Source organism: Macaca mulatta, chromosome 4 (assembly GCF_049350105.2).
Source record: "Macaca mulatta isolate MMU2019108-1 chromosome 4, T2T-MMU8v2.0, whole genome shotgun sequence".
In the NCBI taxonomy this organism is placed as follows: Eukaryota; Metazoa; Chordata; class Mammalia; order Primates; family Cercopithecidae; genus Macaca; species Macaca mulatta.
In genome coordinates, this window is record NC_133409.1 from 50,085,158 (window position 1) to 50,103,624 (window position 18,467).

At 36.1% G+C, this 18,467-nt stretch overlaps 1 protein-coding gene across 14 annotated transcripts in view; it reads left to right on the forward strand.

The window, feature by feature from the left end:
- Positions 1-18,467, forward strand: part of UTRN (utrophin) — a 576,786-nt gene that overhangs the window by 539,721 nt on the left and 18,598 nt on the right. For 10 of the 14 annotated variants that reach the window (XM_015137213.3, XM_077999492.1, XM_015137214.3 and 7 more), the window contains 4 exons: positions 3,801-3,937; positions 10,651-10,689; positions 10,914-10,979; positions 12,095-12,160. In XM_015137213.3, the coding sequence (XP_014992699.3) occupies positions 3,801-3,937; positions 10,651-10,689; positions 10,914-10,979; positions 12,095-12,160 (308 nt within the window). The remainder of the gene's footprint in view (positions 1-3,800; positions 3,938-10,650; positions 10,690-10,913; positions 10,980-12,094; positions 12,161-18,467) is intronic. The other 4 variants (XM_077999494.1, XM_015137216.3, XM_077999497.1 and 1 more) reach the window with 1 other exon arrangement.

Consider the following 18,467-nt stretch of genomic DNA (forward strand, 5'->3'; position numbering starts at 1 on the left):
AACAGTTCCATTTTTCTAAAGACTCAGGTTTTCAAAAACATTTTTTTCCTTACTGAACTTGGCTGGAGTCCATCAAAGGCTTAGTGTGAGTTTACTTAGGCTTCAAAAACCTGATGATAATCTCCTGAGAGGCCATGATGGTTAAATAAGATTGAAGGAAAACAATTTATAAGGTACAAGGTCCTATGCTAACATGTTACCCTTGTGTTTGATCTAATGGGATCTGCAAAATCTGTTCTCCTTTTCTTACAGGAATAAACAGAAACCAAATCTTCCAAGAAATGCATTTAAAATGTTGGGTAATTTGTGTAGTAATGAGTGTTCCTTTCAATTTTATCTTTCTATTGTAATATCAAAAGTTATTTGCTTAAAAATTAGAAAACTGTATCGTACCTAGTGTAAAGATAGAGTTGAGTTTGGTTATATTTATTATGGTAAGTGGGTGGTTCTCTTTTTTTCTTTGTTTCTTTTTCTTTTTTTCTAAACAAACCATTACTTTAGCATTTTAAAATAGAAAAATGTTAGGTACTACCATTATATAATAAAAATCAGACCAAGTATATATAAATGTTTTAACATTTTCGGTGTAAAAATGGGTTAAATTCATTTTATTGGCTCTACCCCAGCTGAAGAATTACATTCTGATAACCTGAATATAATCTCTAATTTCTTGGGATGAATTGCTTTTCACTTTTTCTTTTAATATTGCATAAAGTTTGTGGCACTAGTGAGTTAATGCTCTTAGATTACAACTCTTCATGCTAGCTTTTCCCCAAGGAAATAAGCTATTTCTGAGTGAATGTGTACTATTTTTAAAAAACATATAAATATGAGTATTATTAGCAACTCTAATTTCAGTAACTGCTATAACTTTTTGGGACAGCAAGTAGTTGTTGGTTATTTTGTGCATGGGATAGAGAGGGGTTGTTTTTGTTTATTGGTTGGTTTTGCTTTGGTCTTTCATGTCTTGAAAATATTTAGCTAAAGAATGTATGCTGTGGAATTGAACTTGCACTTCTGAATAATTTGTCATTTTTTCACAAACCAGATTTCATGTTGGAACTCAGATATACATAAACTAGGAGAACTGATGCTAAGTAAAAGAAGCAAGTCATAAAAGACCATGTATTATATTAATTTGTTTATATGAAATGTCCAGAATAAGCAAATTCATAGAGACAGTAGATTAATGCTTGCCACGAGTTGTGGGAGGAGAAGGGTCATGAGTACAGAGTTTCTCTTTGGGGTGATGAAAATGATCTGTAATTGGATAGTGATGATGGTTTTTTTAACCATCAGTGGTACTGAAAACCACTGAAGTGTAAACTGTACCATACCCTTTCTGAGGTACACTGGGTAAGGGGCCTGATGCCTTGCCCACCTGGCCTTTTCTCCCACCCACTCACTCCACTCAGGGCTGTGAGTTGAAGACCTGAATATGGCTTGAAAGCCACTGGCCTAAGAGATCAAAACTTTTGCATTGCTAGGTATGGAGTTTACTCCCAAGTAAAAGCTGGAGTCCATTGCTCATTAAGTATTTCTGTCTATATTAACAGTGTACTAAGAGCAGACAAAGAAATAAATTGGGTCATACATACTTATCCTTACACACAGGTCTTCTTTATATATTTCTATTGTGGAAACTTCTTTTTTTTTCCTTCCTTACCAAAACATTTAGGGTAAGCATATCTCTAAACTAAATTATCTGCAGTTGTGATAACCATTGCAAAAGATGTGAAAATCATTTATAGTAGATGATATATCCTTTTGGCTTTTTTCTGAAACCCAGATACTCCTTCTCTAAAGTTTCCTTATTTGCTCCCAACTACAATCGGGTTTTTTTGTTGTTGTTTGTTTGTTTGTTTGTTTGTTTTTCCTTTTCTGCCTGGTAAGAGCTGAATACCTTCAAATAGTCAGATCTTATAACAACCCTTTTTCCTCCACAGGGTTTCCTTGAATTATTTTTCTTTTCATGAATAGCTTTTTCTTCTGCACTTTTGCTTTGCATTTGGGAAGGCCTATATCCATATAACTGCAGATCATTATGTAGTTAATATTCAGTTATTCAGGAAAAGATTGGTCATTGTGAATCTGATGGCAAAGCCTGGTGATAGCATGGGGCTGGCACCTTGTTGCAGGTTTTTGTTTTGTCAGTGTAAAAACTGATGAATTTTAAATGATAAGTAGCTGCAGCTTAATCATGCCTCATCTCTGCTTTGCAAGCCGAGAGAATCAAAAGTTCCCTTAATTATTTACTAGAAGCAGACATGTTTTGATAGAATGGGAACGGATAGAAAGTGGCAAAACTATATAGGGGTTGACTCAGAACTTAGTTTTCAAAAATTGTTTGTTTGTTTGTTTTGCTTTGTTTTGCTTTTTAATTTTTGCCTGGGTGTAGCTCACACCTGTAATCCCAGCACTTTGGGAATCCGAGGCAGGTGAATCACTTGAGATCAGGAGTTCCAGACCAGCCTGGCCAACATGGTGAAACCCCATCTACTAAAAATACAAAAACTAACTGGGTGTGGTGGTGCACACCTGTAGTCCCAGCTACTCAGGAGGGTGAGACATGAGAATCGCCTGAACTTGGGATTAGAGGTTGTAGTGAACTGAGATCACGCCATTGCATTCCAGCTTGGGTGACAGAGCGAGACTCTGTCTCAAAAAAATAAAAAAAGTTTCTGTCCACAAAACAAGTTTCTGTGAGTCCTGGGCATGCATGTTGTGAAGGAAAAGCTGAAGGGCGGGGACAGGGAGCAGGCAGCAGGTAAGCAAATATACTTGTCACTCAGTTTCTGTGATTACAAGAAAGTTTCTCTCTCCTCCTCCTCCTCCTCCTCCTCCTCCTCCCTCTCTCTTTCTGTCTCTAAGAGGAGGTAGTGAGGTATAATGAGTGGTAGGTTGAGCAGTCAAGTTGGAACCAGAGGATCATGGGCTTAAGTTCTATGCAGATAACGTAAATATTTTAAATACATCTTCAGAAGGATCACAGTTGATATCTGTATTGCAAAGAGAAACTAGAATTGTGATGTACAGTAGAAAACTGGGGCTTGGAGAACAATAGTTCGTGGGATAGGATGATGGGGTAGGTGGGGTTGGGGTAGTGTTAGTCCATATCACCCTAAATGATTATCAAACTAATCATTTAGAAATACCTAAGGGAACAGTAACATTTTATACCACTATTAAAAATATAGTTCAGGTAAAATAATTATATGTCTACCTAGTTAGGAAAGGACAAAGAAATCGACAGTATTCCTTCCCAAACAGAGCACCAATGTGGCCTTGCTCTTTCTCGCTTGTTTATTGTCTTTTCTTTTTCCCCACTAGAATATATGCTGGCTTGCGTGTAGCCAGCATCAGCTATATGGCTAATTTCCATTAACTCAGCTTAGTTAAAACCACATAATAGCCACAATACTCTGTCATCACTAAAGTAATAGCAAATTTAAAATTTTTTAGTGATAAGCACCAGCCAGTAGTTTGGAAAAATTAGTTTGGAAAAATTTCCAAAACTAATTTTACTTTTTGGCCCAAGTTTTAAAGTATTGGGGAAATGAACTAGTTATGGTTTATTTTCAACAGAGAATGAAAAATTATAAACTTATCACTGTATATATTTAGTGATGAGTTCTTATTGCCAAGTGTTTTCATGAGACTGTGCTTTATTTCAAAAATGCATAAAGCTACCAAAACTGTTGACATTTAATTGCATCAGTTTACATCTGCTCAGATTTTTTTATAGATAGCTATTGCCTTCCATTTTACTGAGAGAAGTGTAATTGTTTTCAACCTTATAGACAACGTCTGGGGAAGATGTACGAGACTTCACAAAGGTGCTTAAGAACAAGTTCAGGTCAAAGAAGTACTTTGCCAAACACCCTCGACTTGGTTACCTGCCTGTCCAGACAGTTCTTGAAGGTGACAACTTAGAGACGTGAGTTTGATTTTAATATTAAATCTAGTGTTAACATTTATATATGATGTTGTCTTTTTCATGTTAATAACACGAGAAATTGTTTAATACCAATTGCATTTTAGAGGAGGTGGATTAAACTTGGAATCAGTCTTCACAACATGAATTTTTACTATTCATTTTTGACAGTGTCACAGCCAAAATTCCAATTTTAACCTTGCACATGTCCTTAACCTTTAAAAATATGTATTAATATGTCAACTTTAATACACACTGGTCATCTCTTTTGTTGGTCATCTCTTTTTCTTTTTAAAAAATACCTAAATTGTGGCATTATGTAGTCTTTCATTCTTTTATTTTCCTTTTTTTCCCCTTATGGGGTGTGTTTTACTATTTCTCGTAGTATGTTTTATACTCCTTTTGCATCTCTTTAATATCAATTTATTAATAATACTTAATCTGTTGATTCAGATATTTATGCTAAAATTCTAAAATATCACATTATGTTTCTAATCTATTTTTTATTGAAAATGAAGACAGCAAACTGAGATAGCTTCATATATTACATAAAATAGAAAAAAATTTCAATTTTAACCTTGCACATGTCCTTAAGCTTTAAAAATATATATTAATATGTCAAACTTAATACACACTGGTGTCATCTTTTTTGTTGGTCATCTCTTTCTAAAAATACTTAAATTGTGGCATTATATAGTCTTTCATTCCTTTATTTATTTGTTTTCCTTTTTTTCCCCTTATGGTGGGTATTTTACTATTTTTCATAGTATGTTTTATACTCTTTTTGCATGTCTTTAATATAAATTTATTAATAATAATCTGTTGATTCAGATATTTATGCTAAAATTTTAAAATATCACATTATGTTTCTAATCTATTTTTTATTGAAAATGAAGACAGCAAACTGAGATAGCTTCATATATTACATAAAATAGAAAAAATGTCTTCCAAGTGTGTAATTTGAGTTGGTTAGCATAGATGAAAGCTTCAAGATGGTGAAATTACTATGGGATTATAAAGCAAAGGGAATAAGAATGTATGGCCTGAAATGAAAAGAAAAAAACGTTTTTCAATAACCCAGAAAAAAATGCAAAGAAGTATTTTTAAGGCACTAAACAATTATGTGTTAGGATCAAAATAGATTTTAAATCTTTGAATTGCTTTTTCATACGTCAGCATAAATATTCCTGCTAAGGCCATTTTCTTGTGGTTGAATCTTGGGGAAAATGAGCTTTTATTACTAATCATCAACAGAGTGCCTAGTTGTACAGCATAATGAAGTTCCAGTCAGAGAAAGACAGGGTCTCAGATGACTAGAGAAGAGAAACTCAAAAGTGTGAAGTTTTCTACTTTACAAAAAATAGAGAAAATTGTAGTAAGAAGTATACAAAATGTAAAGTGTAGTTTTTGTGAAATGAAACTTTAACTTTCAAATTCATAGTTCATTTTATTTTGTACATGAGAGAAAATCAGGGAATAGTAATATTTTAGTGCATTGTGATAGTCAATGTCTCAAACATGTCAAAATAGAAGAATACACTATTTGGTCTGCAGACCAAAATCGATTTTTTAAAAATCCCTGTAGACCTCAAACTTTGGTAAACTTATGTGCCGGTTTATCTCTTTTATTTGTGGAATGGCTAAGAAATGGAAGAAAGACCACAGCCAAAGCATAGGAGATACCTTTTTTTTCTCTATAGGTAATATCATGTGTGTGATACAGAAAGAAATACAATGCAAATGCATATTTAGATAGGTCCATGTATAACACATACACATACAGAATGTAAGAAAAAATTTCAACTTTATGATTACTCTGCTTGGTAACAAACTATGTACACTTAAGATATATTCTTTCCACTTGATATCAAACTGTGTACAATTAAGATCTATGTCTTTCTAAACATTCCTTTGCATAGTATAATTTAGAAAAGTTTTTTTTTTATTTTTTTTTTTTTATTTTGAGACGGAGTCTCGCTTTGTCGCCCAGGCTGGAGTACAGTGGCGCAATCTCGGCTCACTGCAAGCTCTGCCTCCCGGGTTCACGCCATTCTCCTGCCTTAGCCTCCCGAGAAGCTGGGACTACAGGCGCCCGCCACCAGGCCCGGCTAATTTTTTTGTTTTTTTAGTAGAGACGGAGTTTCACCGTGTTAGCCAAGATGGTCTCGATTTCCTGACCTCGTGATCCGCCGGTCTTGGCCTCCCAAAGTGCTGGGATTACAGGCGTGAGGCACCATGCCCGGCCCCTAGAAAAGATTTTAATAAAGCAATTTCAATTTGAAGAGAGCTATTCGAATACATTCAGGAACAGTAGACTTTTGGTCCTCTTTTTGATTTGTGGGTATGCTTTTATCCTTTCCTTCAAAAGCCTGTGTGTTAATAGATTCTTATTTGTCTTAGTAGCTAATATATGTTTTAACTGTGCTGACGCCTTAGGATAAAGACAAAATTGTACCTTTTTTGTCTCCCATCCAATTAACCCTTGGAATGGATAATTCTGAGGCACAAAATTATTACTTGGTGCTTTAATTTATGGGATAATTTGATAGGTTTGAACTAAGTGATGTGCCTTTTAATCTTTTGTTAAACCGTTGACATTTTGCATCCCAAATACCTACACCCTTCACAGGAATCATGCAGATAGATGTGTATTTTATACTCCTTTAAAACATTTTTAATTTGCCTTTCAATGTCAAAATAATCACTGGCATCAGTCATCCTATTCTGAGTGACTCTATTAGGTAAAAGTTAACAGAAAACTATGCCAAATAATTTTGTACTGTGATTTTGGGGTATAATTCTGAAAATGACTCACCTCAATTCATTCAACTGAAAATGAATTTATAAGCATTTTTAGTGAGAGGAAACAAGAGGAAAAAGGAAGGAGTGTGAGCTTGCATCAGATGCCCCAAGATCCTTATTGGAAAGATTTATGAACTACTGGATGTAGTGGGCAGGTTTTCTTTTTTTAATCTTAGACCGAGCTCTCGGGATTTGATATAGTTCACTTTTCGGCTGAGCCCTTTCTAGTACAGGACCGCTTAATCTTCTGGTGTCACAATTTATGTGAGTGGGTAATAAAAAAGTTTGATTTTGTTTATTCTCCTATTTGTGGGAGGAGAACATTGGAGAAAAACCAGCAAAGTGGCAAATGTGTTAAAGTTATTTATGAAGCTAATTAGAATTTTCTTTCACTTCTTTCTTTTTCATCCTTGCAAAATATAACGTTTTATCCTCTGCCCAGTAATTGCCCATGCATGCATGGAGGAGGGGATTTATGGGGAAAATGAGTTATTACTAAAAGGGCGTAAACAAATCCATGCTAAGGTTTATTCAATTAATTTTATAATTATGCAAAATTTTTCAGAAAATAAATCAATAAATGAGTAGAGTTTGATTAAAGAATACTCCATTGAAAATAAACCTGAGGAACAAACTAAAATAGTAACAAAAGTAATTCAAGAGTTGTGAGAATTATTATTAGCTAAAGAGATAGATTGATTTCCCTAAAGATTAAAAAAAGTAAAATAGACACCTCTCCCTGGTATTGGTTAAAGGGGAGTAAATGAGTTTAAAGATTTTTTTTTTAAGCCTTTGCTGTAGCAAGAACCAAATACAATGTAAGTTTCACTATGATTGTAGTTAACACCCGACTGGGAGGAAGTATGACAGCTAAGTTGAGACCTGAAAGATTAATAGGGCTAAGGGTTGCGTGTTTGGTGTGGGAGGTGGAGAGGGACAGTTTCTGGTCTAAGGAAGCATTTTCAAAAGCTTGGAGGCAAGGTAATTTCAGAAACGGGGGTGGAAAACTAGCAACAGTGGCAAGAAATGGCAGTGGAGAGAGAAAATGGAACTATATAATGAAGAGCCTTCTAAGCCATGCCAAGGTGTTTGGAGTTTATTCTAAGAACAATGGGGAGTCACTGGGGGTCTTTAAGTAAAAGCAGCAGGGATCCCACTTACCCTGCTCTGGGGCAAATGGATTGAAGAAGACAGAAGACAAAGAACAAGGAAGAGTCTACTGACAATTTAAGGCACTAAAAGGGTCACTAAGTTCTTCAAAGTCTGGGTTTTATATATAAAACTATTATATATGTATATAGACACACACACACGTACATACACATGTTTATATATATACACAAATGTATATATGTGTGTATATATATTAATATAATAGTGTGTGTGTGTATATATATATTTTTGTTTGTTTGTTTGTTTTGTTTTGTTTGAAACGGGGTCCAGTTTTGTTTCCCAGTGGCACAATCACAGCTTACTATCTCATTGCAGCCTCAACCTCCCAGGCTCAAGCGTTCCTCCCTGGGAATTCCTAGGCAGTGTGTGAAGGTGTGGGGGTGTCCCCCCAGCATTAAGATTGGGAATTCCTAGGCAGTGTGTGAAGTTGTGGGGGTGTCCCCCCAGCATTAAGGTTGACACTGAATGATCTGTCTCCAGACACAAGGCTGTGAGTCAAGCAGAACAAGTTTTCTCGTATCAGTTTGTAGATTAAACTTCTGGATAAAATTTTCATCCTCCAGAGAAGCTGGGACTATAGGCATCATGACACCACGCACAGCTAATGTGTTTATTTTTTGTGGAGATGGGGTCTCATTATGTTACCAAGGCTGGCCTCAGACACCTGGGCTCAAGCGATCCTCCCACCTCAGCCTCCCAAAGTGCTGAGATTATAGGTATAAGCCACCGAGCCTGGCCTGGGTTGCATTTTACGTGATACTAAGTGATCCTCTTGCCTCAGCTTCCCAAAGTGCTAGGATTACAGGCACAAGCCACCAAGCCTGGCCTGCATTACATTTCATATAATATCTAAATATTTGTAGTAGAGTCTGATTTCTGGAATATCAGTGTGTGATTGACAAAAATCACCTATTCAGCCTCCATGCTGGAGAGCAGAGATAGGCTGCATTCTGAAGCCTGGGCTAACACACGCATTGGTCTTATTTCCAAGCCCTTTTAATGATAGGTTCTATCTATGCAGTTTCTTATTTTCCCCTTTCAAAATCAAATGAAAAAGCTTATCATTTAATCTTTTTTTCTACAAATCAAAATTCTCTGAAGTCAATGAAGCCCAAGGGTTTTTTTTCAATCTTTATTTCTTGTTTTAGAAAATTTTCAACTATATAACAAAACTTGAGAAACCCTTTAGTTCGGCTCTCTACCCTGGCTATTCTCATCTTAGGTCATGGATCACTTTTGTGCTAACTGGATTAAGTTCACAAGAACCAGTCAAATAATTTGACAGAGCTTTTCCAAGGTTGATTAAGATGAAAAATATATACACTTTTCTTCTATTTGAAGTTCATGGCATATGTTTTGCTACATTTGAATTTTAGAAATAATCTCTTTAGCAGTTACTGTTTTTAGAAAGTCTATAGCATATCATTCACCTGACATTTAACATATTTCAGGGTTAATGAAGAGCAGTGACGTGGAAGCAGTATTGACTAATACTGTGTTGTTTTATTGTTATTGTATCTATTTTGCACATCTATAAATTAAGTTTACTGACAGTATAGATATTCTGGCAAATCGTGTGGATAAATGCCTGGTTCTGAAAATAGATCTCAAGAGTCTTAGTTTTTCATCCCAATAAGATAACGTTCACAAGTCTTTGCTGTGCAGACATCAACCTGCACTTCACTATAGGAGATGAAGAGAAAAGTAGGCATTATACATACCTACTTTCTTTTCCTAAGTAGGTGTGTATAATGGAAATAGGAGAATCAAGAAGTTTTGGAATAATTTTGTTTCAATCACTATTAGCTTTTGCAGACTTTATTTAATTAAATAGATAATTTCCATTGTACTTTACATTTTCTGCATTCATTTACTCTCCTTCCTCCTCAGAACGCTAGGGTTGGAACTAGCTTTTGATTAGGATCACTTGTATTTGAAAGTATTTCATGGAGACTTGGGAATTCCTAGGCAGTATGCGACATCCCCAGCATTAAGAGTGACACCGAATGATCTGGCTCCAGACACAAGCCCCTGAATCAAGCAGAACAAATTTTCTTGTATCAATTCATAGTTTAAACTTCTAAAAAACATTGTTTTGAAGAAAATGTATCATGATCTCAGGAAGTTGCCTTCAGTGTTATTTATGATGTGACATTTTTGGTGGGGTCTAGGGGTGGTATCTAGGTTGCCTGTTTGTTCAAGGGATCTGTGAGTTGAGGTACTTTGGATACATCTGGGTTTGAATGTTTACATTTAAAATTAGATGAAGAACAGAAAAATCTAATTTTATTGTACCTCTGCCATCAACATATAATGTAGTGTTTCATTTTTAACTTCATGTTTCTAACCAAGTTTCTTCTCTAGGAAAAACAAAAATATGATTGCATCCCCCCTTGGTATAATATAGAATATTATCTTTACAATTATTCTATAATTTTGAGTTATTTTCGAGCATTCTGGTTTTTTCCCCAGTATGACTGTTTAAAGATGTATTTGCTATCCTGTAACAAATATCCTGTAATATCTGTGAAAAGGCCCCTGCAGACTCTTGAATACACAGTGACTCCTCTAGAATACACTGTTACTTCTGTTACTTTTGATTTCCCCATAGTGGCTCTCAGGGCAACCACATATATGAGCGGAAGATAATTGAGAATCTCCCCACACCCCCAGTGCTTTTGTCTTAAATTGCTCTAAAGTGTTTGTTCTGTGACTTTTGTCTCCCTCTCCCCTCTTTGCAGTCCTATCACACTCATCAGTATGTGGCCAGAGCACTATGAGTGAGTATTCAGAGTCCATGTGCAGGAGAGGTGTTCTGATCAGTGGTATTAGCATGGGGGTCTTACTCAACTCTTGGTCTAAAATAATACTTCTGTGTTCCGGGTAACAATCCTAGTGGTTTGTTTGCATGACAAATTCATTACTTCAGTAACCTAACATTTCTAATCGTAACACCTATCAATACTTGGGCATAAAATTGTTGCTTTGTTTTTTTCCTTTAAAGCCCCTCACAATCTCCTCAACTGTTTCATGATGACACCCATTCAAGAATAGAACAATATGCTACACGGTAAGAAACTTTGATCAGAGCCCTCCACTGCACTGCCACCCAGAATGTATCTATTTCTAATTAATCTAATATCATTAATATACCTTGATTTAAGGAATGCAGTTTTGCCGGAGTTATGATTCCAGTATATTTGGAATTTGGGCTCTTGTATTTTCGTGATGCAATTTGTACTTCACCAAACACCTGCTATGTATCCTATGAAAAGTAAACCTAAATAGGATGTGATTCTCCAGCTAAAGAGAATCCAAACACTGTACAAACAGAATTTAGATACTGTAACCTAGTTTCAGTGAATGAAAGTGGGATTGCAGGTATTCTCAGGAGATGGTTCACATATGAATTATAATATATAATTAAATTTATGGTAATGCTTTAGGATGCGGTTTATTTTAGAGTCTCTAAATAATATAATATGTAGGCTGGTCTTGATGGTGTGCACAAACTTTCAGAAAAGTGGTATATACTAGGTGTCTGTGGTTCTAGTAACTAGCTATGCCTAGAAAGGTTAATTCAAGCATCATAAAATTGGTAACAGTTGAACTGGGTCTAGAACAACTAGAATTTCTAGGGGAAAGTCTTGGGCTGATGGAATAATATACTCAAAAGCATTGAGCTGGGAAAGAGCATGGTTTGTTTACTGAACTGCAGATGGGGGAAAGGGAAATAGGTGAGAAAGTGGAGAGACAAAGTTGAGGTCTGATAATGAAAAACTCAGCCACTAAGGAGTTGGATCATGTCCTTAGTTAAAAGGAAGTCATGGAGAGTGTTTATTATGAGAAGAACATCATTTTATTTGTTTGAGAATGTCACCCTCACTTCGATGTAGACCAACTAGAGGGTTAAGGAGAGCCTAGGTCTGGGAGCTCAATTAGAAGATTAGGTCAGTTTGGAGACTTTACATCATAGCATAAGATAAAGGCCTACAGGCATTAAGGCAGTGGTTATAGAAAGGTAGCTCAACATGAAATGTTTTAGTTTTACAATTGTGTTAGGAGATTTGGATCTTTCTATGTTTTGTCAGAATTTTCACAATTTAAAAATGATTAAGGATGTACATCCAATTGACCGTGTCCTATATGGCCACGTTGTCTAATCTCCTTATTTTTATTTTTCAGACTGGCACAGATGGAAAGGACTAATGGGTCTTTTCTCACTGATAGCAGCTCCACCACAGGAAGTGTGTAAGTAAATCATGAAATCAGTGCTGCCTGGGAAGGCTAGTTCTTGTACTATGGCTGTCAGAAACAATCTTCACTGACATGGCTCTGAATCTTGACCCCAATCAAAATTATTAAGTGTGGTTCCAACAATTTCTGCGTAGATTTTATGCTTTCAAGCCATGGTAGTATAAACTCAATATGTTTATTTACTTTGTTTCATATAAGTTAATGAAAAAAATCTTACATTTGTCAACTCATATACCCCAGGAAAATCAGATTGTTTTATTTAGAATAATAGGTATATATATTCATTCCATTTGTCTTATATTTCTTATGAATTTAGCAAAGGTGATTTGACAGAATGATTGCCCTTTCTGTGAAATCCTCTTCCTTCCACTAGCTAACATTTTTTTTCCATAATATCTGCATTTAGCAACTCTGACCCACACGTGCTTAGATGTATACTCCTACCCTTCATTGAAAACTGTTAACTCCTTTGCCAATGTTTTATTTTATTAGCAACTGAGAAAAGCCTCATTGACTGTAGAATACTAAAAAGGTATTATATACTAAAAAGCTTTCTAGCCAATTATTTTATTTCTGATTTCCCCACATGTGTATATTCCACTTGGTTGTGGAACTTTCTCAGCAAATATTTTATCACTGATTATCCTACTATTGTGTGTCATCTTACTTTGGAACTTTTCGTTTTTTGTGTGTGCCCTGGAATTCACATTTTTAATTCTGAATAATATCTAAAAGACTTAATACTGTCAAGCTTATGTGACTTACAAAGCTTTATTGTGGTTTAGATCTGATGGGAAGGTTTAAAATAGACAGAAAAGTTGTCAAACATAGTAGTTGGGTGTTTTCACTAAAAAAAAAAAACTATGGAGAGTGCTAGGTTAAAATACTTTAAGTGCTCAAATATAGAATGTTCTCTTTCCATATTTTCTAAACGTTGTTTTATTTATTATTATGCATATAAATAAAAGTTATCAGGCGGTTTTTCAATTTCAAATTTCAAAGATCGCATCTTAATACTTGACCGTAATGTGGTAGAGATTTATACATTATCATTCGAGTGTGGAACAATTCCCAAATCAAAATAATAGTGTATTCATAAGGTTTGTTTCATATTTAACCTACTAGTGTACATTTCATGTAAAGTAGTTAAGTGTCTTGAATCTCTCCTAAATCAACAAATTTCCTCAAGGCTGACCATAGCCAAAGCATTAAAGGAAATAAAAGATAATAATTCAGAACAAAATCTTACTTCTTTAAAATGTTTTGTCACGCCCTGTGAACACAGTAAAGGTAATGCTCAAATACTATTTTTAAATTTAGCACTGTTTCAGAAAAGATTAACTTTTTTAAAAAAGAAAAGAAAAAAAGTCAGAAGATTAACAGTCAAATACATTTTAATATACTGTCATTAGATATATTAACTCATTCACCCATCCAACACATAGTTGTTATTAATATATACCTACCATGTAATGGTATGCTGGAGCCAATCGTGAGAGCTGATTCTTTTTTTTTTTTTTTTTTTTTTTTTGAGACAGAGTCTCGCTCTGTCGCCCGGGCTGGAGTGCAGTGGCCGGATCTCAGCTCACTGCAAGCTCCGCCTCCCGGGTTCACACCTTTCTCCTGCCTCAGCCTCCCGAGTAGCTGGGACTACAGGCGCCTACCACCGCGCCCGGCTAATTTTTTGTATTTTTTAGTAGAGACGGGGTTTCACCGTGTTAACCAGGATGGTCTCGATCTCCTGACCTCGTGATCCGCCCGTCTCGGCCTCCCAAAGTGCAGGGATTACAGGCTTGAGCCACCGCGCCCGGCCGAGAGCTGATTCTTACATTTTCAGGATGTTTGTAAGCTGTTTGTTAAACAGAGCCTTTTTAAAAATAACTTATGTACATATATATATATAGTTACAATTACATAAATTAGATTAAAACAAAAACAAAAGTAACTCTCAAAACTCAGCACACCCTAATGATTTTACTTCATTTGACTAATATCTATGCCCTTGGGATTATTTATTATAAACTTGTCCATCCCACAACCCAGAGGCCACATGTGGCCCAGGACGGCTTTGAATGCAGCCCAACACAAATTTGTAAACTTTCTGAAAACATTATAAGATTGTTTTGTGATTTTCTTTTTGTTTTTTGTTTTTAGCTCATTGGCTGTCATTAGTGTTAGTGTATATAATAGGTGGCCCAAGACAATTCTTCCTCTTCCAATGTGGTCCATGGAAGCCAAAAGATTGAATACTCCTGATTCATTATCTCTATCAGGTGGTGTGCAAATATGTATATTTTCCCAGTTCCACATTCAGTGAAGTCATGAACTTGAAATTGGCCATGATAAAAGTATTTAAATCACAGAAGTTGCAAATGCCACAAATCAAGGCCTTTTTCTCTTGGAGAACCTGTTAAACATTTACCAACTCACGACCGCCATGCACCCAATACTGCAATAGGTCTGTAGATACAGATATTGTCTCCATGAATCTTATAGGCTAAAAAGGAAATAGATAAGAAGTCCTATCAGAAGAACATGATGAGGACATTTGTGGTAAACGGAATGATGGCCCCCCCCAAAGATGTCCACATCCTAATCCTTGAAGCCTATGAATATATTACTTGACATGGCAAAAGGGACCTTGCCACAGGTTTTTAATTAAGGACCTTGAAATAGGGAAATTATCCTGGATAATCCAGGTGGCCCCAATGTAATCCTGAGGGTCCTCATAAAGGGTAGGAAGGAGAGCCAGAGTCAGAGAAGGAGACGTGGCAATGGAGGCGGAGGTCAGAGAGAGATCCCCAGGTGCCGCAGTGTTGACTTTGAAAATGGGGAATGCAGGTGACCTCAAGGTGCTAGATGATGTGAGGAGACAAATAATCTCCTATGAACCCTTGGATGGGCATTATTATGAGTCCTATTTTATAAACAAGGAATATGACATTTAGAAAGATAAATGACAGTCCATGATCACTCATATATCTATTACAATTAGATATATGGCATGTCCATGATCACCCATATATCTATTACAATTAGATATATGAGTATGTTGGATTGACTCTGCACAATTTAAAAGGAAATTGATGTTAAGAATAGCTTGCAGTGAGCTGAGATCCGGCCACTGCACTCCACCCTGGGTGACAGAGCAAGACTCCGTCTCAAAAAAAAAAAAAAAGAATACCACATATTTTTGAAGGAAAAATTGAGCAATGACATCTCAGGACAGGATAGGACTCATGACGATTCTGGGGAATCTCAGAAGCGGGAACTCAAGGACGACAATCCCTTGGGCCATAACTATCAGGATGTCTTGCTTCATCTGCCATCTGCCATCTGCCCTTGGGTGACACTGGAAAGATAGAATGGGGAGGTGGGCTGTGGTTTACACAGGCATTGCAGTTTGCAGATCTGAAACCTAGAACAGAACAATCCTTAAAAGAAAGAAAATTATTATTTTTGTTTATGTCTTGTCTACTTTCAAAAGCTCATTGAATGAATCACGGGTTTTTGTCATCTGATATGTACTAATTTTGTAATCTAGATCGTGTGTACTATGTGTGACTTAACTGTAGTATAATTATATTCTATCTAATGGTATTTCATTGGTGCAAACCTATTATTTTTGCAAGATTTTCTATTTTAGCACAAGACATACGATTGATGTTTAATATCCCTGATCTGGTAACTCATGTTCTATCTGCATTTAAAGAGTTTGTTCTTGGTTTTTACTATATGTAATTAAGAACTAGAATGTGTCTATTTTTATATTCAACTTTTACACCTAATAATCTGTGAAAAACAAGACTAAAATTGTATGTTTTATATAAATGATTGTTAAATTCTTATTTTTGTGAAAACTGCCTTAACTCTCTTCCAGATACCATAACGAAAGAATGCAAAGATAGTGGGGATGATAATTATAATAATACGTTAAATTTTATCACCTTCCCCAGAGAAGTGAATCTATATGAATGTAGACAACAAAAATACATCTCAAATCTAATTTTGGCTGGTTTCACTATGGATAGTCAGTCTCCAAATCTTTAAAACAAAAATTTACTTGGTATTAATAGTAAGCACTGAAGTTAATCCATGAGGTCAGGTGCTGTAGTAAATGTTCGGAGGGCATAATGGTGGCTTGTGATCTTGGAGGAACTCTATGCCAGGATCTGTGGTCAAATCATGGCCACAAGATCAGCCACGTAGCTTAGGGGACCCAAGTTTTCTTTTAATTCTTGTTGTCCTTATATTAGTTCTTATTTTAAATGTTTTCTTTCCATTTTTATTATTTTCTTTTAGGTATGTTATTGATAGATATCATAGAACTAATTTTTTGTTTGTTTTGTTTTGTTTTGTTTTGTTTTTGTTTTTGAGACGGAGTCTCACTCTGTTGCCCAGGCTGGAGTACAGTGGCGCAATCTCAGCTTACTGCAACCTCAGCCTCCCTGGTTGAAGAGATTCTCCTGCCTTAGCCTCCCGAGTAGCTGGGATTATAGGCGCCCGCCACCAAGCCCAGCTAATTTTTGTATTTTTAGTGGAGATGGGGTTTCACCCTGTTGGCCAGGCTGGTCTGGAACTCCTGACCTCAAGTGATCTGCCCACCTCGGCCTCTCAAAGTGCTGGGATTACAGGCATGAGCCACTGTGCGCAGCCAACTAATTTCTTTTTTTTTTTTTTTTTACCTAATATTAGAATTAGTTTACCTCTTTTTTATCGTAATGCCTGAGATTACCATCTACTTTAGTTCCATTTTGAATTATCCTTGCTCATTCTTTCTTTCATTTACCATGTGTACAAAGTGCTTTGCCTATACACATGAATGACCTGCCGGGTCATATGAGTGGGTAGGTTAGGACCGTAGATATTGCTCCATTGTCTTTGGACATTTAATATTATGGAAAATAGGAGGCTAAACATTTTTCCACCTTTGAACATGATTTACTGTTTTATTTTGATTTCTGGCAGATTGCTTGTGATACTTTGTCTTTAAAATACAGACATTTTCCAGGGATACATGTGAAGGTGCTTCTTTTGTCATTATTATTTTGGGGTACTCTATCTTTTTAGTTTCTATACTCGGATAATTTTCATCCTGAGAACTGAGAAATATTTACAAGATGTTCTACTGAACTCTTATTTTGCTGTTTTATTTTATATCTACTATATCTTTACGCTTTGTCCATTTGTCCTATCCATATGTTAGAGCTGTTCTTTTGTCATCTTTTATCACCTCTCTCTTCACATGAACTCGGTGAGGTGCCTCCAGGCATCACTGACTTTGCGTTATATAATTCATCGCAGCTCATTGGTGTCCCAGTGGTGTTGAGCCATTAGTCTCACAGCTTGCTTCTGCCCCGGATAACACAGCTAGGTTTAGGGTGTTGGCCATTAACTTCCTATGAGGAAAGTATACACATACACAGACCCATATCTCCCTGCCAGATTTCCATTTGATTTAGATACATGAGCAACTGAAGAACTTTTGGATTGCTTTCAAATGCTGCTCTCTGCAGTGGTGCAGTACCCATACTCTCTCCTTCTCATCCTTCTAAACCCAGGAACAAGCATGGGGTTCTTCTAGAGGTTCCTTCATTCGTTTCTCAGGGACGCTGCGTTTTCCCAGGAAAGGGAATCAAAGGATGATGCCGCAGCTTGCTTCAATCCTTAACCCACTGGTGTTCCTTATTTCCAGTTTCTAATTGTGCTGTAAGGGTCCCACCCCATCCTCTTTTAAAATTTATTTGATAAAAGCAAGAAGGTCGGGTTAGGTACTTCTTATTATATTGTGGTCTTAACCAAAGTATATGACCTTTATTTAAATATATATGTATTCATATACATCTATATCTATATTTATATATTCCTAGAGGGAGGGAAAAAGAGAGAGGGTTTATTGATGAAGAAAGCAAAATAAATCAACAAGTGACACATCTGAACTTTTGCTCTGGCTGTTTGACAAGCATAATACCAAAATATTCAATTTTCTCATTTGCTTCATCTGTCTCTCTGATCTCAATGCTTAGGACAAATCTTTTCTAGGAATTCACCAACTTTCTGATACAATTTCAAGTCCTTCTTTGTTAGAGTAAACTGCAGTAACACCGAGATGAATTTTCAAATCAGAATTACGAGTACCAGAGGTCTTCCCCAGCATCAGTTGTTACTCATCAGCTCAAGGTAATCTCAAGGCTCTGGTGAAGATGAGAGAGGCCCGGGAATGCTAGCACCACACCAGGTTCTTTCTGGCTGCATTGGGATGCTGTCTGACTCCAGAGTAACAGAAGAATCTCTAAGGGAC